The 21469-nt window shown below is 59.5% G+C and overlaps 1 protein-coding gene across 2 annotated transcripts; it reads left to right on the forward strand.

The window, feature by feature from the left end:
* The first annotated feature begins 153 nt into the window (after positions 1-153).
* KATNB1 (katanin regulatory subunit B1) lies at positions 154-21037 on the forward strand. 2 transcript variants are annotated; one of them, XM_045806883.2, is made up of 20 exons: positions 154-274; positions 1414-1718; positions 5953-6083; positions 9026-9143; positions 14701-14801; positions 15159-15200; positions 15799-15882; positions 16102-16217; positions 16636-16707; positions 16876-17026; positions 17148-17338; positions 17455-17585; positions 17948-17998; positions 18920-18987; positions 19127-19246; positions 19338-19487; positions 19774-19850; positions 19950-20024; positions 20268-20384; positions 20635-21037. In XM_045806883.2, the coding sequence occupies exons 2-20, from the start codon at positions 1679-1681 to the stop codon at positions 20765-20767; spliced, it is 1968 nt and encodes a 655-aa protein (XP_045662839.1). In that variant the 5' UTR covers positions 154-274; positions 1414-1678; the 3' UTR covers positions 20768-21037. The 2 variants fall into 2 exon arrangements, with proteins under 2 accessions (XP_045662839.1, XP_087726589.1); XM_087870463.1 differs by having other exon boundaries at positions 19178-19246.
* The last annotated feature ends 432 nt before the right edge of the window (positions 21038-21469 follow it).

The raw sequence follows: 21469 nt of genomic DNA on the forward strand, positions 1-21469 counted from the left end.
TGAATTCTCCTTCCTCGTGATTAGTCCAATTCAGGAAAAGGAGGCGGGAACTTAGGAAGAGCGGCAGAAGCGCCTGTTTCGATTGGTCAAACCTGGCGGGAGGTGGAGCGCTCGCGGCGGCTGATTGGTGCTGGACGTGAGGAGGGCGGGGCTCTGAGCCGGAGGTTTTGTTGTGAGGGTCGGTTGTCAAGCAGCGGCCAATCAGGGCAGGGGATGGAGGCAAGTGGGGGTCGCGCCTGGAGCAGATCCTCGGCCTCCGGAGCCTCAGCTGCAGGTGGAGTGGGCCAGGGGCCGATGAGGCGAGGGGGATTGTGGGCCTAGTACTGGGCCGAGCCAGGCGGGGCCAGGCGGGCTGTGGCGGAGAGGGCTCCGGGCGGGGGAAAGTTGGAGCCCGTGCCCCGCGAGCTGAGAGAAGTGGGAGGATCAGGCGAGGCCGAGGGGCCAGCCCCAGCCTCGGGACGGGCGAGACGGGCGGGACGGGCGTGGGGGCCGGAGGGGAAAACCGGGAAGCAGGAAGCGGAGCCGGGGGTCTGCGGGTGGCTGAGTGATGAATAGGGACACTGGAAGCAGAAGAGTGAATGAATGGGCGATACTGATAGCAGAAGGGGAAGGGGAATAAAGGGGGTCTGGCGAGGCAAGGGCCAAGGTAAGGAGCCCAGGAGACAGGATGTGCACGAATAGGGAACACAGGCGGCAAGGAGAAGGGGAATGAACGGAGGACTAGAGAGGCAGAACTGGGGAACCCAGGAGAGAGGGGGCGGAGAGGAGAGCGTTCATGGGAAAAAGGTTTGGAAAAGGGGGTAGAGGCTTCATGAGGTGGCCTTTTAGAGTTGGGGAGGCATACCGACTCATGCCCGGACTGGAGACCTAGTTCCCAGTACTGTCCTTGGGAATTGCGGGGACCAGGAGTAGTTCCCTTGCCACCAACGGAGGGATGGGACCTTCAGGGCCCTTTTTGACATTCTCCCCAGTGAAGACTCAAATGCCTGCCTCTGAAGTGCCTCTCCTGGGCCCCGAAGCTTTGCCTCTGACTCCACCCCCTTCCTATAGCGTCAGACGAAACAGTGACTCCCAGAAATCTACGTGAACTGCAGACATGTGGTCTTCCCCGCCCCACTGCGGCTGCTGCCGCACTTCAGGCAGCCAGCCTCCTGGAACAGAGCCTCCTCCCATCCCATCATCCTGGCCTCTGGGAGGACCTTTCTTTCCCTGTGTTCCAAGTCACCCTGCCTGAGGTGCCCCCTCCAGACTCTCAAACCCGATTTGCAGTGCAGCTCCCGGCTCTGGTGGCTCTGGTGGGCGTCTCTTTATCCAGTAGCCTTGGTGATCCGGGGTGCTGCGGCTGTAGTGCAGAGTCCCCCGAACCCTCACCAAGTGTTTTCTGACAAGCCATCCCCTCTGTTTGTGTTCCAGCCCAGTGTTGAACTGACATGGCTCGAGCCTGACCTTCCATAATCCGGGATCCTGACGGGCACACACAAGCCGTTGCTGTGGCTGCTGTGAATGATCTAAAACCAGGAGGCAGTCCGGGGCTGAGAGAGGAGGCATTCCCTCTGCCTGGATGTGTGGGAACTCCCTGCCAACTTGATTGGCGGATCTGGGGGGGATCCACCCCCACCCCAGGAGCAAAGTGCCGTCTATTTAGTGGGTGGAGCTTCAGGTGCCAGCCAACTGAAGGATGGCCACCCCTGTGGTCACCAAGACGGCCTGGAAATTACGTGAGTGGTTTTCTTTCTTTTCCTTTCTCACCCCATTTATCCTGTTAGCTGCTTGTTGCTGGATGGCCTGAACCCCTGACTTTGTCTTCTGTTCTTGTCTCTGAGGGAGACTCCCAGCCTTGGAGTAAGATAGACCAGGATGAAAAATCATGACTTTGGCACTTCTTAGTGGGGTGACACTGGGCAGGTGACTTAACCTCTCTGAGGCTCAATTTCCTGTCTGTAAACGAGCTAATCCCATCTGCATTGTAGAGCTGCTGAGAGACCCAGGCGGGGTGGTGAACACAGAGAAGCACTTAGTGCAGTTAGGCTGATGGGCGGTACTGGGGGAGAGATGCTGAGAGGTGTTCCTGGCATTTGCAGACCTCTCATGAGTCAGGCTTCCCCCGCGAGATGGGGGCATCTTGGGGAGAGGGGGTTGGTGGTGAGAGGGTAGGCCGAGAGATGTTGGCGGCGCTCTGGAATGTCCCTGAGCACAAGCACCACCCACCCTCACATTATTCTCCACTAGCAGCTCTAAACTTTCTGATCGTAGGACCTCTTTATACTTTGACAAATGGTTGAGGACCCCAACGAGGTTTTTGTTCATGGGGGTTATCAAAATTTACATGTTAGAAGTCAATACTCAGGTGTTTTAAAACACAGGAGTGTGAAGTCAAACATGCCATTAGTGATGGTGTCATCACATGTCTTGTATCTTCCTGAAAAACCCCGTCTATGCTTGTGAGCAAACAAGAGTGTAAAAGTCAAATACTGTCTTGGTGTTAGTATGAAAATGGTTTTGTTCTCTTGGACTCCCAGAAAGGATCCTGAGGATCCCAAGGCCCCCCAGATCATATTTTGGGAACTGCCTTACCCCCCCTATAATAACTGATTGGCGTAGATTCAGTGTGCCCAAACTGGTCACTTTCTGCTATGAGCTGTCCCTGAGCTGTTCTCAGAAGCTGGGCAAGGCTCCTCCACTTTTTAACTGTGAGAACCTGGGCAAAGCCCTTCGCTGGATGTCAGTGTCCTCATAAGTAAAATGAGAGGTTTGGGTAGTTTCAAATTGTTTCTTAGCCCTAGGGTTCTAAGAGAACCCTGTTATGGGCTCCCAAGGAGGGTACACTTTGGACAGAGTGGCTTTGTATTTATTGGGGTTATGTATTCCCTCAATAGCTCATCTTTCCTGAGCATAGAACCAGGCACTGGGGAGATAGTTGGTCGGGGTGGGGGGAGGTTGCAAAATAGATGAGGTCCCTCTGCAATGGGGATCAGAGGCTGGGGAGAGCAAGAGGCAGAGGCAGGTAACCACACCCTTCCATTTCTCCTTGTCTGATTCCAAGCTGGGACATGTACTTTGAATCAATTAACTAGATGCTGGCCGGTGGGGTAGGGGAGTGCTGTAGGCTGCCTAAATAGCACATGCAAAGGCCCTGGGGCAGGAAGCTCAGCATTTTGGAAGGGCTCAAAGGAGCCTATGGGGTGCCACACAGCAGTGGAGAGGATGTGCCACATGAGGCTGTTGGGGTCTTCAGGGGCATTTGTCCACAGGACCCTAGCCCTTCTGAGGCCTTGGCTTTATCTTAAAGGCAAAGTCAAGCCATCGAAGTCTTCAAACAAGAGGTTGATATGATCAGGCATGTTGGGCTCTGCGGACAAGTTCATGTGCATAGCAGTCTTCCTGACTATAAGCTGTCTGCAGAGCCCAAAGAAAAATGACCCCTGACTCCTTATGGCTAGAGAGTCCAGCAAGGATCAGAAGGTGCTAGGCCAGCTTGGGTCTTTGAAGCCTGGTTCTCTGCTCCTTCCACTGAGGATGCAAATCCTCAACACCTCTGACCGAATGCAGTGTCACCAGCTCTGGCTGGGACGTGGGGCCCAGGTTGTGCCCGCTGAGCTTGGGAAGCTGGCACAGGCCTGCAGCCGTCAGCTCGGCCTGCCAAGAGATGCTGTGAGGAATTGTGTTTGTTTGCACTTGAATTCGGTACCCAGGCCTGGGCCGCCGGTGGACGCCTCCTCTGCCTGGTGTCCGTGGCATACCTCCCTCTTCCTGCAGCCCCTGGCCCCTCCACGGGCTTTAGTCAGGCTGGAGGACCTAGGCAGGCTGCTTAGAGGGGAGTGATCTGAGCCCCGCTAGAAGGGCCCAACCTCCAAATCCTTCTCACCCCCACGTCTGGGTCTTCAGCTAGATGCCCTGTGTCAGGACCCATCTGATCAGGCTGTAGCATGAACACAGGAACCTTCTCGCTGTCCTTCCCCACTCTCTCCCCAGTGCTGGGCCTAGAGCAAGCACCCAGGAAACATTTATATTATGAATTAAGGGCTGTCCCCGGGGGCAGTGGTCCTGAGGCCCAGAGATGGGTAGCAGTGTGCCCAAGGAGGCCTGGTGAGGTAGGGCCCAGCTGGAACTTTCCCTGGGAAGGGTGAGAGCCAGGGTGGACACCCAGGCCATATAGGTAGGTCACAAGTGGGGGGCAGTGCATGCAGGGAGTGTTTTCAGAGAAGGGGAGAAGGCGCAAGGCTTGGGAGAGAAGGTGGTTTGCCCTCTTTCTGAGTTGGCCAGTCATTAGGGCCCAAAAGAAGCTCTTGAACAGACAAGAGTCTATGGCCAAAGCCCCAGAGCACCCCAGGCACCTATCCCTACAGTGTCAGGAGGACAGAAGGCTTCATGGTTGGGATGAGAACTAGGGAGGGGCTCAGCTCCCTTGGGTCTAGTGATGGGGTCCCCGAGGCCCCCACTGACGTTTGGGCCTGCAGGAGACTCTCGCCTCTGCTGGGGCTGGGCACTGCCCATCCCTGGCTTTGGCCAGGCCGGGCCCTGAAGTGGGGTGTCATCTGTGAGATCGAGCCTGGGGTCTGGCCCCCCCAGGCAGTTTTGACAGCCCCTGAGCCATGCTGTCTGACAAACAGCCTTTCTGGGCCCCGTTTCCCAATCGCCCTCCGGTCTGAAGCCCATGCCACAGAGACCCCCAGGCAGGGTGGAGGCCAGAGCTGGCGCGCAGGAGAGGCCCTCTGCTGACCGAGTGCAAGCCCTTTTCCTCAGCGCCACCCAAGCCAGCCTCCCAGTAGCCTCACGGTGTCAGCTATTAGGGGTCTTCCTTCTGCAGGGGTAGGGAGACCTATCTTTTCTCCTCCTTGCTCCCAGGAGGAGCTCACTGAGGGCCTGGCTCGGTGCCCTGGGCTGCCTCTTGGTTCCTTGCTCTCGTTTGTTCTCTTCGGAGCCCTGACGAGACCCTCCGTGGTCCGTGTCTGCCACGCCGCTGCTTCCCCAGTAGCCCGGGCCAGGGGCCCGCACGGCTGCCCACCATGGCCATGCCGCCCGCCCTGTCTGGTCAGCCCTCACTCGCACCCCTCATGCGGGCCTCTCGGTCCGTTGCCTCCTGCCTCCCACCCCAAGCAGTCCACCCTCCCGTGCCTGCCGGGGTCCCCACCGTCCGCCGTCCGTGCCTTGGCCTTACTAACAACCACCGAGCCTAGCTTACAGCGTGTTCTCAGTGGCTCCTCAGCAACTCAGTGAAGCAGGCAGTGTTCTTGTCCCATTTACCAGATGAGGAACCCAGCGCTCAGAGAGGGTGAGTGACCGGTCTGAGGCCACACAGCCTGCAGTAGCAGAGCTCAGACCAGACCCTGGTCCTTGATTCTGAAGCTGTGGGCTGAAGCCCTGGGTGAGCTCACTTGGAGACAGCTTGTCTAGAGTTGACCTGAATGGTTCTCAAAGTGTGTTCCCCAAAGTGGGTTTACGTGTATAGCAAGCAGCAGCAGAGAGATGCTTAGGTGGTTACATGGGTCAATATTTTTCATTTTAATAATAGTTTTTCGTTTTGTATTCTAGAAAAAGCATAATGAACATATCAGTCTTGTAACTTTATGGATTTTATTGCTTAATTATCTTTACGTAGACAGAGCTAAATACAGAAGGCAAGTCACTGTTTTAAATTGAGCAGAGGAAGCATGGTAATTTTACTAGTTGATGTGCAGAAAAAAGAGCAAACCTTGCGGCCTGAGGGTGGGACAGGAATACCCGAAGTTGGGAAATAGTCATTCCTGCCTCGGGGGCAAGGCCTGCCCTTGCAGCCAGGCTTCTGGGTCGTGCCGGGGTGTCTGGCCCCAGAGGGGAGCCGAAGCGGGTGGACCCTTCCACCTGGGCTTCGGGTGCCAGGCCCAGGGGCCTTGCTGGTCAGGGCCCGGCCCTCCTCCCCATGGCCGAGACTAGCCCTCTGACTGCCTTCTCCTCCTGTCCTTCCTTGTATAGAGGAGATTGTCGCCCACGCCAGCAATGTGTCCTCGCTGGTGCTGGGCAAGGCCTCCGGGCGGCTGCTGGCTACTGGTGGGGATGACTGCCGTGTCAACCTGTGGTCCATCAACAAACCCAACTGCATCATGGTGAGCCTCGCCGGCCGGTGGGGAACAGGACAGAGGCCCAGGGAGGGGACTGTGGGAGGGGCGGGGGCGGGGTGGGGGGCAGGTGGCTGTATGGGCTCTGCCAGGCCCAGGGCACCCAGCGGGAGGCTAGGCGGACACAGCACAGCATCTGTGCCCCCGGGATGGCTGGGACCGTGGCTGGCCCTCAGGAGTGGGGAAGTCCCCTAGTGGTGGACAGAGTTCCAGGGAACCTATATGAGAAAGCTAAAATAAGCCCATGGGCCCGAGATGGAGGCTTGCCCACGGGCCCATCCGCCCACCTGTCAGCTGCCCTTGGAGGTCGCTTTGAATCCTCCCCTGGCTGGTTCCACGGAACGGATTTGAGGGCACCTGGCTGAAGCTGGTTGGAGAGCTGGTTCTTTAATAGCACTTTCCCCCGGTCACACGACGAGTTCCTTGCCAAAACCTGTCTTCCAAAACAGCAAAATATAAAGAAGGAAAAAGTACAAAAATGAATTCTACCTATTTCCATCATCCGAAGACCACTCCAGTTGGTGTTTTGGTCTGTGTCCTTCTAGGTGCTGGTGCAGATCCGTGCACACGCGCGGGTACACGTACACGTGTGCAAACACGCTCCCACGTGCACCACATGAGCACAGACCATGTATTTTTGGAGCACTGTCTTATTCTCCTGTAGCCTGGGTTTTGAAGAGAACAATCTTTATTGTTCGCGAACATTTTCCGATGTCAACAAATACCCTTCTACTGCATGGGTTTTAATGGCTTCGTGGTGTTGCCTCGTAGGGATGCGCCGGAAGCGCTTAGCCATGCCCGTTCCCAGCATAAACGTCATTGCCAGCGATTTGGCTCTGCTCAGCCACGGAGGTGAACGTCCCTATTCCCGATCGTGGGGCAGATCTGTGATGGTTGCATTATCGGAGGGTGTGCCCTTTTTAAAAAGCTTTCAAAACATTGCCAAATTGCCCTCCAGAAATCAATGTGTATTCTCTGCAGCAGCCTAGGGACCTGCCCTCTCCCCCTTCATGACCTTGCCAGCACTGGGTATTACCATTCTTTTGATTCTTGGCCACGGAAAGGTAAAGATAAAAAGGGATGGGAAGTGATTTTTTTTTTTTTTCTTTTCAGTAGAAACTTAATCACCTCAGTATCTCTGTGAGACGCAGCCAAGGACTGTGATCCGAGCTGAGCCAGGGCCCGGGTGAAGAACAGACTTGAAATTGCTTTGTTTTGTTTCACTTTGTTTTCAGGGTTCCAATGTGTCCCGCCCCCAGAATGCCAAAGTAACACATACAGATGGAAAACAAGCCAGCAAACACTGGGCAAAACGGGCCTGAGGGGACCCCGTGCTCTCGTCCTGCTTCCTACTCTGGGGGCAGCCTGCAGGCCTCAGCCGGGGCGGGGGGAGGGAGGGCACCCCGCTGACGCACCGCGGACCCGGCCTCAGAGTGCTGCAGGCCCGGCGACGACGGCCTGCTCAGTCCCACGTTTAGACGTGCGCGGCCCCCTCGTGCGCGCTCGCTCCTGCCGGTCCCTATGTGTTCTGAGCACGCGCGGGCTCGTACAGCTCGGTGTCCAAGGGACACCAAGGGTAAGAAGTGAGAAGTCTGCTTTCCTCCCCTGACCCCTACATCCCTCCCTGGGGACAACCATGGCCCCTGATTACCCTGTGTCCTTCCAGAATTATTTTCTACGTTTGCGAGCAAATATGTATGTCTCTTCCCTTCTCCTTTTTTTTTTTGTTTTTTTTTTTTCCATAAACCGTATCTATATACACCGTTCTCCACCTTTTTTCACCTAAAAGTGCCATGGAGGTTAGTCTTTATCATATTTAGATGGTCGCCTCGTTCATTTTTACAGCTGGATAGTATTGTGTTGCGAGGGTGACCGCAGCTTAGCGGACCAGCTTCCCCTGGTGGGCATGTATTCCTAGGCTTCTGGTCTTCTGTGAAAGAGATTGGCTGTGGTGAATGACCTCGGGTCTGTTCGGTTGGCCGTGTGCTCGAGCGCGTGCGGGAGAGGCTCCGGGGGGTTCGCCGCTGGTGTACAGAGGATGTGCATTTCTAAATGTGGACAGATTTTTGCCCACTTGCCCCCCATGGAGTTTATACCCATTTATACTCCTGCCAGCGGTGGCTGGGAGTCACACAAGCTGCTTGTGACTGCCTGGCCTTTGGACAGTTCTGCTGGGGAGTGGTTCCCCCCCCGCCCCCCCCCGAACGTTGTCTTAACAAACAATGATGGAGTCACCGCTGAGCTTTGGGGTGACCAGTGCTGGGCGGGGAGTGACAGATGCCATGGACTTCAGATTCTGGCCTTCTCTCCAGAAAGCTGGAAATGCCAGCACCTCCCACCTCTCTCAGGGGCTGGGCCAGGACCTGGCTCAGCCCTGCTCCAGCTCTGGCCTGCACTGAGTTGGGTGACAGTTTTTTCAGTAAAGTCACTGTAGGCTCTCTCTGGGAACATGGCAGGGTCCTCCACCAGGGGCAGCCCCCGGGGACCCAGGCATTCCAGAGGGGTGAGATGTGTGCCATTGACGAGCCAGGCCTCAGTTCTGTCAGGGTCCTCCCCCACCGAGGGGCTTGGCCAGGCAGAGTGGAGACAGAAGCAGAACCTAGATGGACGGTGGTTTGGACTCAGGGCTGGAGGGTCAGCCGCTCCCCACTCCAAGAGGCCCAGGGCCGTTTTGGCAAATGCTGCCCGCATCAGGGGCACAGAGGGCCATGGGATGGGGTTAGAGCAAGACAGGGGCCTGGCCCATGTTTAGCTCTGGGAGCCGAGGCCAAGAGAAGCGGCTGCCCAGCCCGTCCGCAGGAAAGCCTAGGTGTGGCCCCACGGAGCATGGCCTCTCTGCTGAGCCACTTCTTGCTGATGCCCTTTCCAGGGAGCCAGAATGTGGGGGTTTCTCCGCACAAGGCACTGAAGCTGCTACCCTCTCTCCACAGAGCCTGACGGGTCACACGTCCCCAGTGGAGAGTGTCCGACTCAACACCCCGGAGGAGCTCATCGTGGCCGGCTCCCAGTCGGGCTCCATCCGCGTCTGGGACCTAGAAGCCGCCAAAAGTAGGCATCTGTGCTCACCTTCCCCAAATCGTGCCTGTGGCGGTGTTTTCTCAGGCTTTGCTATTGAGCTACTTCCTCCAGGAAGCCTGTCCTGACTGCATTGGGTCACTTCACCCCTTGAGCCTAGCAGCAGTGACATGCTCTTGTTGTCTGGGCGCTGACGCTCGCGAGGCACCAGGAGGGTCCAGATGGACCACTGTGGATGTGTGGGTGGGTGTCTGTGGATTCAGAGTCTGAAAGAACAAAACGTGCCACCAGGGGCCACGCAGGACAGGTAAACAAGTGAGGGGGCCTGTGGGGAGAACTGGGGGGGGGTGCCCTGACTTGGGGGCGGCCGCCTCTTAGCCTCGGCTGTTACCTGCAGGAATGAGGCCTAGGGTGGCCAGGTCCTCTGTCTCTGAGCTTTGTTTTCGTTTGGTTTTCAACTTTATAGAAGTTATACATAGTTTAAAAAGTTAAATGCGGGTCGTTCTACAGATAATCACAGTGGAAACGAGGAGCCTTCATCCCACCCCTTCCCATTCTCCAGACGCCTCAACCTTCTGTCCTTCGACCTGGTGTCTTGCTCCCTCCCCTTTCCAAAGCAGCATGGTACTATGGCAATGCCTGTCTCTTGCTGCCTTCCTCCCGTGCAAGACAAGAAGTTAGCTCTCCTGGGGCGCCCAGCTGGCTCTGTCAGTGGAGCGTGTGACTCTTGATCTCGGGGTTATGAGTTTGAGCCCCGTGTTGGGTGTGGAGATTACTTAAAAAAAATAAAATCTTAAACAACAAAGAAGTTAGTTCTCTTAGAGCTGCCAGCCCACGCTCGTCGCTCCCAGTGTTGCCCCTCTGCTCTCCTAAGTCCCCGTGTAAACGGCCAGCATTTAGAGCAGCAGGCCCGCGGGGCTGTTCCTCACAGCGGACTGTTTCTCCCGGGGTCCATAGCTGTTCTTCCTCCATCTGTGTGTGGTTTACGTCCATGTTACTAAGTCGTCCTCAGATTCCCTGCCGGAAGCCTAGGCTGCCTCCTTGAGCTACCCTCAAAGCCATCCCATAATCGGGGTGTCTCTTCTCAGAGAGTCTGTCCCCCGGGTCCCAGTGGCGGGGGAGCACCCGGGCCTGCAGCCCAGCCGGCATCTTGGGGCCGCCTTGTCTTCGGGGAGCTCTCTCGACTCTGCTGTGCCGGAGTCCGAATTACCATCTGTCTTGGTTTTCTGTCTCTTTGCTGGAGCACAGTCTTTCACAGCTTACTGAGAAAGGGTGCGTGACAGGCACGGTTTTAGAGACCATCTGTGGCTGAAAATGACTTTTTCTACCCTCCTCCTTTCTTTACTTTTCTTTAGAGTCTGTGGGAGTCTAGATTGGAAATTATGTTCCCTCCGAAGCTTGCAGGTGCAGCTGCGTTGCCTGTGAGGTTCCCGTTTGGTGGCTGTTGGGAGGTCCGTGCTCTCTCCTCCTGGGTCCCTCGCGTGGGACCTGCTGCTCCCGTCTCCCTGCAGGCTCGTAGGCTGTCCCAGTGTCCCGGGGTTTTGCAGTCATGACCCGCAGTCCTATGCTAGATCCTAACTGGGTTCTCTCAGTGTGTCAGCCCGTGCCTTTTGTTCCGGGCCACATGGGGAGTCTCGCCTTCCCAAAAAGGGGGGGCTCTCAGCTTTTGTGGGTGCGGCCACATGGTAGTGTGGGCCCAGTGTCGCCAGCCGTACAGAGTTTTCAAGAGAAGCTTGGAATCTGGACATTGAAGTGGAAATTTCCCTCCCCCCCCCCCCCCCCCGTTTCTAAGTGTTGACAGCTAGTTCAACATTGTTTCCAGAACACGATGCAGCGCAGCCTGGAGAGGTCAAGCAGAGCCTGCTTGCTCGCTGCTTTTGCCAGCGTCTAGCCTGGACGTGCCAGCGTGCCAGGCCGGAGGCCTTCCGCCACCCGAAGGACAGGAGAGGGAGCAGCGGCGTGGGCTTTGCTGAGGCTGCTTTTCCCGAAAGAGAGCCCCTTGCCTGGTTGAGACCCAGAGGGCTCTCCGGGCCTGTGTGCTCTCCTGCCACGGCAGGACGGTGGCCGGCAGCCACACATGCCCGCCGGCCGGGTTCTCTGCTCGAGGACGGTGCTCTGCTCGCGTAGATGGTCCTCGAGAGAGAGGTTGCCGCCGGGCCTCTCAGGGGAGCCCTGCCCGCCCGGTGATGGGTGCACATGCCAGACAGAGCCCGGGACGTGACCCGCCGGGGCCACGTGCTTAGCGTCTCAGCGTGCGTTCCCGCTGCCTGGCTGCACGCAGGAGCCGGGGCGTTGCTGGACTCCAGGGCCCGGCGGGGAGCAAGCCCTGGCTGGCTGGGCTCCGGCCGATGGAGCAGAAAGGCTCGGGCAGAAGGTGGTTTGCTTCCTGGGATGCCTCTGCCGGGATCTGAGTCTCGGTGGATGGCAGCAGCCATTCCCCACTCACTGAGGAGCCAGGGACGGGAGAGAGAAGCCGAGGGCGCCACTTTCTCAGCCATGACTGCTTCACACACAAGGGAAACGTGAGGAGCTCCCTGAGGCGGGCAAAGAACGAAAACCGAACACGTGTGGAATTCCCGGGCCCTGGCGTCTCAGGGTTGGCTGCTCTGCAAGGAGCTCTTCCCAAACACGTGGCCCCGGCCCCGCGCCCAGGGAACCGGAATCAGTAGTGGCGGAGGCCCCGAATCCGGCTTTCAGGAAGCTTCCCGGTGATTCTGATGCAGAGCCAGGTTGGCAGGGCCCCCTTATTTGACACATGGGCAAACTGGGCCCCAGAACTTGATAAAGACCCCATGGCTAGAGTGGTGGAACCCGGGACTGAAATCCTGGCGTCAAGACTCCCATCCCAGTGCTGTTCACTCTGCCTCTCGGGGGTTCAGTGATGGAACAGAAACGTGCCTGCAGCAGCCTTGGTGGGAAGAGCTGAGACCACAAGCTGACCTCCACCCCCACCCGCCACAGCTTGAGTGAAAATGAGGGGCAGCTTGGCACCCAGATGCAGAGGGGTTTCTAAAAGGGCTGTCCGCTCATCACGTGGGTTGCACTGAAAGGCAGCCCACAGCTGAGAGTTTGGGCGGAGGTCGAACAGCTATCAGCGGGGAGGGCTTGAAGGTTGGGCTTGGAGGTTCCTGCACGGGGCGGACGGATCCAGGACGCCCTCCAGCCTGCAACTCCTGGATCCTGTGGCTGAGTCCGGCAGTAGGACGCCTTCCGAGGGCCCTCCCGGGACAGAAGAGCAAGGGCAGAAGTCACGCTGGAAGAATGTGGTCCTGCCTGCTTTCCACAGCGCAGCCAGAGGGCAGGGGTGGGTCAGCCCAGCCATCCCACAGGAAGGTAGCCTGCGTTTCATGAATCTGGCCCACGCAGGGGTGGAACCAGCCACGTCCTCTCGGGGCAGGGCGGGATTTTGGAAGCCTTGCTGTGGGATGCCAGGCCAGTGGGCTGGGAGGCAGGCACAGACTAGAGCAGAGCCAGCACGCGTCTGGCCCCTCTGGGCCCCGGACTTGGGCGGCACAGCGGTGCGGGAGCCCCAGCGGCATCTGACCGCTGCAGGGTGTGGGGGAGGAGCGGCTGAGGTTTTGGCGTGGTTGAATTCGCTACTCGACAGACGTGGCGGGCACCTTGTCCCACTCTGTGAAGGATGGGAGGGTGGCTCAGGCCTGCCGCAGCGTGGCCCCAAGGAGGCTGTGTGGCTGTGGTAGGCCGTGGTCAGAGGGATGCACTTTGTCCTCGAGGCAGATAACCGCCAGAGCAGCTCACATTTCCTGCCCCTACTGTCGCAGGAGCCCTAGACAGATGAGCTCCCTTGACTCAGGTAAAGGGTCACATGGTAAAGCCTGTTTCTTGGGACTCCGATGCCTGCTCTAAATTCCGGCTGTGTGCCCTGCTGACCGGCCTGGGGCTCTTGCCTGCCTCCTGGTGCTGTTTGCAGGGGAGCTAGTGTGCTGAAGTCATTCAGGCTGTCCTCGGCACACCACACCCCCTCAGCAGCCATCCTGGGGACGAGGGAGGCGCCCGAATGGCCATGGCACTGAGTAGTGGTCATCATGGGTGCCAGAAGACCGAGAACCAGGACAGGTGCTCTGAGGCCGGAGGAGAGGAGAAGGTTCGCTTTGGGGGACGGAGGAAGCAGCTGTCATGCAGAAAGGAGTAACTAAGTGGTATTCATTGAGCACTGACCTGGTGCACGCCCATGCTAAGCACCTTCTGTCCCATTGTCTTAACTCTGATCGAGACCCATTGTGAGGCTCGGAGAGGGTAAGGGATTGCCCAGGGTCCCATAGCAAGCAAGGAGCAGAGCCTGGACCTGGACCTGGAGGGATGGAGACAGTCGTATAGTAGAGTTTATTTAAATCACTCAGTGCCTGGAGTTCAACTCTCTTGTCTCTAAAGCACTACATTCGGAGTCTGCTTGAACACCTCCTCCAGTGGAGAGCTCATTGCCTCGCAAGGCAACTGTTTCACCTGGGCTCAAGGATGACCAACCTAAGGATGGCTGGATCCCCACGCGCCTCGGCCCCCACACGTACGGGACGATCCGTTTCATTCAGACAGCCGAGTTATAGATCTTCCAAAAAGCGAGACACTTGAGGCCAGAGAGAAGAGGCGAATTCTCAGGGAATACTCTGAGATGGAAAGCCAAGGTTTGCTTGCAGGCCAGGCCGGCCACGGAGCTGCAAGCAAAACCATGAGGGAAGGGAGCTGAGGCTTCCCAGGGCAGCAGGAGGTGACTGGCCCCGGTCATGTCCTCTGTGTGTTCTCTCGTCTCATCCTCGCAGCTACCCTCAAGATCCCCTTGGACAGCGGGCTGGTGTGGGCACCACGGCCACTCTAGGCACGTTGCCGTCTTTGGCACCTTTGCCCACCATTTCCCTCTGCCTAATATCCTCCCTCATCCTCCACTCACTGACGTCTTGTTTAAATACCCCCTCCTCCAAAAAGCCTTCCCGGATTTCTCTTTTTCAACCAAGCAGCTTCTCCCCCAGCATGGACCTCTCCTACCTCCCAATTCTTTTTTTTTTTTTTAAAGATTTTATTTATTTATTTGACAGAGATAGAGACAGCCAGCGAGAGAGGGAACACAAGCAGGGGGAGTGGGAGAGGAAGAAGCAGGCTCACAGTGGAGGAGCCTGACGTGGGGCTCGATCCCATAATGCCGGGATCACGCCCTGAGCCGAAGGCAGACGCTTAACCGCTGTGCCACCCAGGCGCCCCTCTACCTCCCTCTTCTGTCTCAGCTATGGCGGGATGCCCAGCAGAATATAAGCTGTCTGGCTGTCCATGAACTGAGTGCAGTAGTTTTCCAGCTCTGCTGCCTCTGGGGCAGCGCCCTTGCAAGAGCACGCTGGGACAAGCCCCAGGGCACAAGCTACAGGGGCCTCAGGTCCTGACAGAAATGGCTGTCCTCTCTCGGGACAAAAACAGGAAGGTCAGATGTTGGGGTGGCAGGACTCCCTGTTTTTAAAATCGCGGCTGCTTTGGTTCTCTGTGCAGTCACCATGGAAGCACGCGCCCATGCCCACCGCAGCCCTTCCTCTGCCGGGTGCCTGGCTTGCCCCTCACGTCCCTGTCTCTGCTCTCTTCCTCGCAGTTCTGCGTACGCTTATGGGCCACAAAGCCAACATCTGCAGCCTGGACTTCCACCCATACGGCGAGTTCGTAGCCTCGGGCTCCCAGGACACGAACATCAAGGTGAGACGCTGTCTGTGCCCTCTGTCCCCCACGGGGCTGGCAGCGGGCCCTGGGCCAGGTGTCCGACCTGAGGAGTGGGGCTCTGGGCGCTGGGGAAGGGCCTTTTCCCTCTGTGGCCGTGTCCACAGCCCCCGAGAGACGTGGAAACGTTCGCCAGACGTTTCTGCCCAGAATGCCCAGCTTCCACGAGCAGTTTGCAGATTCCTGTCATTTTGGGGTGCCCAGAACGCTTCTCTGCTCGTGGCCACATACCACCCTCTGACCCGGGCTCCTGGACGGGGCATGGTGAGGCCTCTGCAGCCTCAGCCCCCTGGTCGTGACCCGTCCTCACTCTGCGCCCTGCTCTTCTCCCCGCAGCTCTGGGACATCAGGAGGAAAGGCTGCGTCTTCCGATACAGGGTAAGGAAGGCGCCCTTTGTCAGTCATTCCGTGAGCACCACGCAGGCGTGGAGGCTGGGGTAGTGCCCGGACCCTGGCGGGGGCTGGAAGGGATTGCCATGCCACGTGGGGGAGAGTGTGAGAAATGCGAGTCCAGCTGAGAAGCTGGAATCTCTAGCAGAACCAGAAGCACTGGGCGGGGCGGGGGGGCTCCACCTGGATCCCCGCTTTCCATGAATCCTCCCAGCGCCCTGTTTGCGGAACTGTGCTCCATGCTCTGGTTCCGTAGGCAGATAACTGGCGTCCGTAAGTAAAGGGGGTTCCTGTTCATCCGTGTTTGGAAGCACTGAGCTGAAATGTAATTCTGGAGGTTTTTAGATCCTTGATGTTAAGGAAAGACCCCTAACTCCAAAAAGAGGCATAAGATACGTCGCTTCCCAAACTATCTGACCGGAAATCCGGATTTCCCAGAGCATCTTGCAGCACTGGGAAGCATGCCTGCGTGGGAGGTGTCCCTCTGGGACATCTCTGGCACACGGCCGTCTGGCTCTGCCTCGCCTGCTGGTCAAGGACAGGGTGGACCAGGCTGGGTGAGCTCAGGGCTCTGTCCTCTCCTCAGGGACACAGCCAGGCCGTGCGGTGCCTCCGGTTCAGCCCCGACGGGAAGTGGCTGGCGTCGGCCGCCGATGACCACACAGTGAAGGTAGCTCCTGGCCTGACCTGGGCCCGGGGCTGGGGCCTGGGGTCTGCCGAGCGCACTCGGGCCGGGTCCACGCCTCCCACCTGATCGGGCTCGCGTATCCCAGGCCTGTCTGGAGCGGAAGGTGGCTTGGACATCAAGAGCGGGGGGAGCGGGAGTCGAGGGAGAGCGGGCAGCCGAGCTCCCGGGCCCGGTCCTGACCTCCAGCCCACCCTGCCCCAGCTCTGGGATCTGACTGCTGGCAAGATGATGTCCGAGTTCCCTGGCCACACGGGGCCTGTCAACGTGGTGGAGTTTCACCCCAATGAGTACCTCCTGGCTTCTGGCGGCTCAGACAGGTGAGGGGGAGGGGCATGGCCTGTCGCCGTCTCGAGTCTCTGTCCTCTGCGTGTGTCTAGCTTCCCAGTCTGTGTCTGTCCTGAGTGTTCTCTGCCCAATGACGCTATGCAGACTGACCTGACTTCCAGCCAAGCCAGGATGGGGCCCTGGTCCCATCTCTCCCCCAACCCTGGTTCCCCGGCCCCAGTGTCCTGGGCTGTCAGGGTGTGTCCAAATCCAAAGCCCATGCTCACCTCCCACCAGCCAAGTCCCTCCGCCTGCTGCGCGGGGTCAGCCCCTGGCCCAAGGCATTGCTCTTAGTGGCCACAACCCAGGGAGACAGGCGTTTGCTGAGAAGTAGGCTTCCCAGGCCACAGGCCGGTGTGGAGGCCAGCACAGGGACACTGGCTTCCCAGCACAGCCTGACTGCCTTTGCAGGACCATCCGGTTCTGGGATCTGGAGAAGTTCCAGGTGGTGAGCTGCATCGAAGGAGAGCCAGGGCCCGTCAGGTACGCAGGCAGCTGGGTGGCGGCTCTGGACCCTCCTCCCGGGCGGTTGGATGTGGGTATGGGGTATGGGCGGGCCTCTCCCATCGCCGCTCCCACTCCCTCTGTCCGGGGCTCCCCACGGCCTCCCTGGATTTCTCGGGACCCACGGCCCACTCTCTCCTGGCCCAGGAGTGTCCTCTTCAACCCCGATGGCTGCTGTCTGTATAGCGGCTGCCAGGACTCGCTGCGCGTCTACGGCTGGGAGCCCGAGCGCTGCTTTGATGTGGTCCTAGTCAGCTGGGGCAAGGTGGCCGACCTGGCCGTCTGCAACGATCAACTGGTGAGAGAGCCTCCACCTGCCCTTCCCCTGGCCGCCCACCGCCTCCCCCTCAGGCCCCACTCCCCCCCCCCAAGCCCTGGGGTCCTGCCCACCTATACCCCACCTCTGCCGCTTCCTGCAGATAGGCGTGGCCTTCTCCCAGAGCAACGTCTCCTCTTATGTGGTGGACCTGACGCGGGTCACCAGGACAGGCACGGTGGCCCAGGACCCCGTGCAGGACAGCCGGCCCCTGGCGCAGCAGCCAGCCCACCCCAGTGCCCCTCTTCGGCGCATCTATGAGCGGCCCAGCACAGCCTGCAGCAAGCCTCAGAGGTGGGGTGCTCAGGGCCCCAGAGGGTTCAGGAGGTGGGCGGGCACTGGGAAGGCTTTGGGGGGCCCACCCCCGGCTCACCCGGCTGGCCTCCCGTTGGCTTGGTCCCGCCCCACAGGGTGAAGCAGAATTCTGAGAGCGAGCGCCGCAGCCCCAGCAGCGAGGACGACCGGGATGAGCGGGAGTCTCGGGCCGAGATCCAGAACGCCGAGGAGTACAACGAGATCTTCCAGCCCAAGAACAGCATCAGTGAGGCCTGCCCCCTGCCCCCGACCCAGCCCGGCATCCCCACCTGTGCATGGAGGCAGACGGTGCTTTATGGGGATGGTGTCCAGGTCGTTGTGCTTCCGTGGCTGGATTCCCAGCTCATACCTGGGCCCTAGCGGAGGCGCGGGAGCCGCTCAGTGCCCCAGCCCACCCTGAGCGAAGGAAGGCCGCACCGGGGCAAGTAGATGGGAGAGGGCAGGCCTTGAGGGTTCCTGAAACCAGGAACAAGGTCGCGGGTCTGCAGCTACGTGTGCACCTGGGAACCCCCTTCCACCCGCACCACCCCCCGCCCCCAGTGCCCAGGCCAGGCCAGCGTGAGTCCCCATCCTCCTTTGCCTCTGCAGGTCGGACACCACCCCGAAGAAGTGAGCCCTTCCCGGCACCACCCGAGGACGGTGAGTTAGGGAGCAGAGCCTGGCCTCTCAGGGTCACCAGCTCCCCAGGGCTCCCCTGCCCTGGCACCATCTGCAGCCTCTCTCTCACTCGATCTCTTCCCTGTGCTCACCCAAAAGTACGTGCTGTGCTCCGGGCCCATACAAGGTGCTGGTGATGCAGCCTGAGCAAAGTGCTCCCCTCAGGAGCCCGCACCCTGGTGAGCAGGGATGTGGCAGCCAGCTGCGTCTGCAGAGGGGACAGCGCTGTGGAGGCGAGGGCGCGCCACAGGGAGAGAGGGCCTCGGAGGGCCTGCGGGAGACAGGGGAGCTGGGAATAGCTGCAGGGGGGAAGGGGTGGGAGGAGGAGGCCAAGCCCTAGCTGGGGGTTTGAGTTTTGCTGCTGGGAGAAAACATGATCTGCTTTATGATTGGAGAAGCCAGGGTGGGGCACCCTTGTCCTGTAGACTGTCCCTCCCCTCCACCTGGCTTTTTCTTCAAGGGCCATTTTATCATTCTCCTCCTGGTGGGGTTTCCTGTGCTTCCCACTCACCATCCTCTCACTGCCAGCCTTCCCCTTCTCCCTCTCCCCCCCACCCCCCGCCAGCACACACTCCATTCCCAGCGAGGTGATGGGGTGGCCACTCCTGGGAGCTCCCCGGGTTCCATCCACACGCAGTGCTTGACACCTGCTTGGTGCCAGACTTGTGGTTGAGTGGGTGGAAAGGGAAGGGGCAGGTCCAGCCCACACCCTCAGGCCTCCCCAGGAGTCCCCCTCACCCCCCATACACACTTGTGATGTCTCCTTCCTCAGTTGCCCTACCGGCTCCTGCTCCGTCCCCCCCAATTACAAGTGCCACCCAGAGGCCCACCACAAGCCCTCCTTCTGCCCGCCAGTCCCTTCTGGCCTGATCTGATGCAGAGGTCTTTCCCTTTTGCTTCCAGACATGGTCTCAGCCAAGGAGGCAGCCAAGCCCAGCCCAGCCATGGACTTGCAGTTCCCGATGCCAAATGTAAGTCTAGGTGGAGAGGGCACGGTGTGCGGCTGGGAGTGGGGCCACCATCCTGAACCCAGGTTGGGGCCCTCCATGCCAGGGTGGTTAGAGAGGGTGGCCTTGGGCTGGCTCCCCACTGAGCTCCAGACTCCACTAGCTCGAGGTCCCACCCCGGCCCCTGGCTGTCACTTCCACTCCTGCGCCCAAGGCCGAGCCTGCCATCATCCCTGCCACCCGGAACGAGCCCATTGGGCTGAAGGCTTCCGACTTCCTGCCCGTGAGTGGGGACCCAGCCTGAGGGTAGGGTGGAGGCCCAGAGGCCAAGGGCGGAACTTGACCACCAGCACCTGGGCACTCGTTCCGCACAGGCTGTGAAGATCCCGCAGCAGGTGGAGCTGGTCGACGAGGACGCCATGTCACAGATCCGCAAAGGCCATGACACCATGTGCGTGGTACTCACCAGCCGTCACAAGAACCTGGACACCGTGCGGGCCGTGTGGACCACGGGCGACATCAAGGCAAGCCCTTGCCCCCCAGGCTTTGGGCTGACCCCAGAAGAAAGCTGCACTAGGGCGGGCCATGGGGCTGGGTGGCCCCTGTCACCACACGGTAGCTGCCTCATGTCCGTTTCTGTAGTCATCATCCTCACGAGCTGCCATTAATTGGGCGCCTCTTTACGGGCCTGGCCTCACATTATTTTAGTTGCAGTCTTGTTAACAGACCCCAACAAAGCCCATCATCACGTTGCACCGGGCAGGGGCTACTCTGTCCCCGTCCCCTCTGACAGGCGCTCTGTTTGCACAGACGTCGGTGGACTCGGCTGTGGCCATCAATGACCTGTCGGTGGTAGTGGACCTCCTGAACATTGTCAACCAGAAAGCGTGAGTAGTCGTCGTGGGCGGAGCTGGCCCGGTGGGTGGAGCTGGCCCGGTGGGCGGAGCCAGCTACTTAAGGGTACCTGCCACTGGTCCTCTCCCCAGCTCCCTATGGAAGCTGGACTTGTGCACCACGGTCTTGCCACAGATTGAGAAGCTTCTGCAGAGCAAGTATGAGAGGTACGTGTGGGGAAGCCATACCGGCCTCAGGGCAGGGACGGGGAGGGGCAGGAGGCTCCTCAGGGAGAATGAGGACCCCCCAGGGCCAGCGCCCCTGGGAGTATGTGGCACCACGGTTCCTGCCAAGTTGGAGGGGCCATGGTGAAAACGAGCCCGTGCTGCCCCCGGCCCTCTGCCTACCCCGTCTTTGTGTATCTTGCTGTTTATCCTTCTATCTGGGGCTCTGTCTGTCCGCCTCTGAAGCTATGTGCAGACTGGCTGCACCTCGCTGAAGCTGATCCTGCAGCGTTTTCTGCCCCTGATCACGGACATCCTGGCGGCGCCCCCCTCTGTGGGTGTGGACATCAGCCGGGAGGAGAGGTGAGGGGCCAGTGTTGGAGTTTGGGGGTACACAGGCCTGAGGGCCCAGCCTGCTTGTTGATGGCCCCAGCCCAGAGAGGAGGTTGTGCCTGGGACAGTAGCTCGGGACCTGGGATGTGGGTGGCTGAAGCCAGGGCTCTTCGGGGCCCGGGTGGGCTGCATCCGGGGCCTCGGCCTGTCTCCCAGAGGAGGGCGGGAGTGGTGTGGCAGGAAAGGCCCTAGCACGTCGTGCGGACCTCTCTGCCCACAGGCTACACAAGTGCCGGCTCTGCTACAAGCAGCTTAAGAGCATCAGTGGCCTCGTCAAGAGCAAGTCGGGTTTGAGTGGCCGCCACGGCAGTGCCTTCCGAGAACTGCACCTGCTCATGGCCAGTTTGGACTGAGGAGCTCTCGGGCCTGGCCTCAGCCTCCACTCCTGTTCCCTGTGCGCTCCTGGGCCCGTGAGCCTCTGCCCGGCCCCTTCTGCAGCCCTGTGGCCATCCTGGAGGTGGCCGCTCTGGCCCACTGGCCACCTGCACAGCCCTGCTCTCAGACATCTTCTCCCTGGCAGTGGCTGCCCAGCTTGGCCAACTCCCGCTTCTTGGGGCAGCAAAGAGCACCCTAGGGCTGCTGCTGTAATTTATAAGGCGAATTTTATTAAATTTGTAACTATTCCCTGGTTTGTTTGCCTGGAGGGGCATTCTCTGGCCATGCGGCTCTCTCAGGCCCAGGACTGCCTGCCTGGGCCCCTCAGAGCCAGATGGCTCCCCTTCCAGGCCGGAGGCAGGGTGGCCAGCAGGGGGCAGCAGAGTGCCAGGCCTGCAGGAAGGGGCAAGTGGGAGAAGGTGGCAGCAACTCCCCCTTTCGTGGCTAAGGGAGACAGGTGAGGGGTGGGCCTCACCAGCCCATCCCTTCTGCCTCAGCCACACTCCCAGCTGTTCTATGGATGCCTCCAGGGCCAGCGACAGCTGTACACTTCCTGCTGACAGGACCTCAGCCTCGCAGGCTCGGCCACCAGAGCCCACCACCCTCTCCGACGCCCTCCAGCAGGCCTCCGAGGACAGGGCTGGAAGGGCAGTGGCCCTCGTCAGTGAGGGCTCTGACCA

Source organism: Ursus americanus, chromosome 21, assembly GCF_024610735.1.
Source record: "Ursus americanus isolate L20-20 chromosome 21, mUrsAme1.1.p, whole genome shotgun sequence".
NCBI lineage: Eukaryota > Metazoa > Chordata > Mammalia > Carnivora > Ursidae > Ursus > Ursus americanus.

What these genes read in the sequence shown, in the direction of transcription:
- KATNB1 (XM_045806883.2), top strand. Translation starts at nt 1,679, where the DNA reads ATGGCCACCCCTGTGGTCACCAAGACGGCCTGGAAATTAC. An exon ending in GGAGAGCCAGGGCCCGTCAG is followed by an intron (nt 16,708 to 16,875) that starts GTACGCAGGCAG and finishes CTCCTGGCCCAG; the next exon opens with GAGTGTCCTCTTCAACCCCG. An exon ending in CCGTCTGCAACGATCAACTG is followed by an intron (nt 17,027 to 17,147) that starts GTGAGAGAGCCT and finishes CGCTTCCTGCAG; the next exon opens with ATAGGCGTGGCCTTCTCCCA.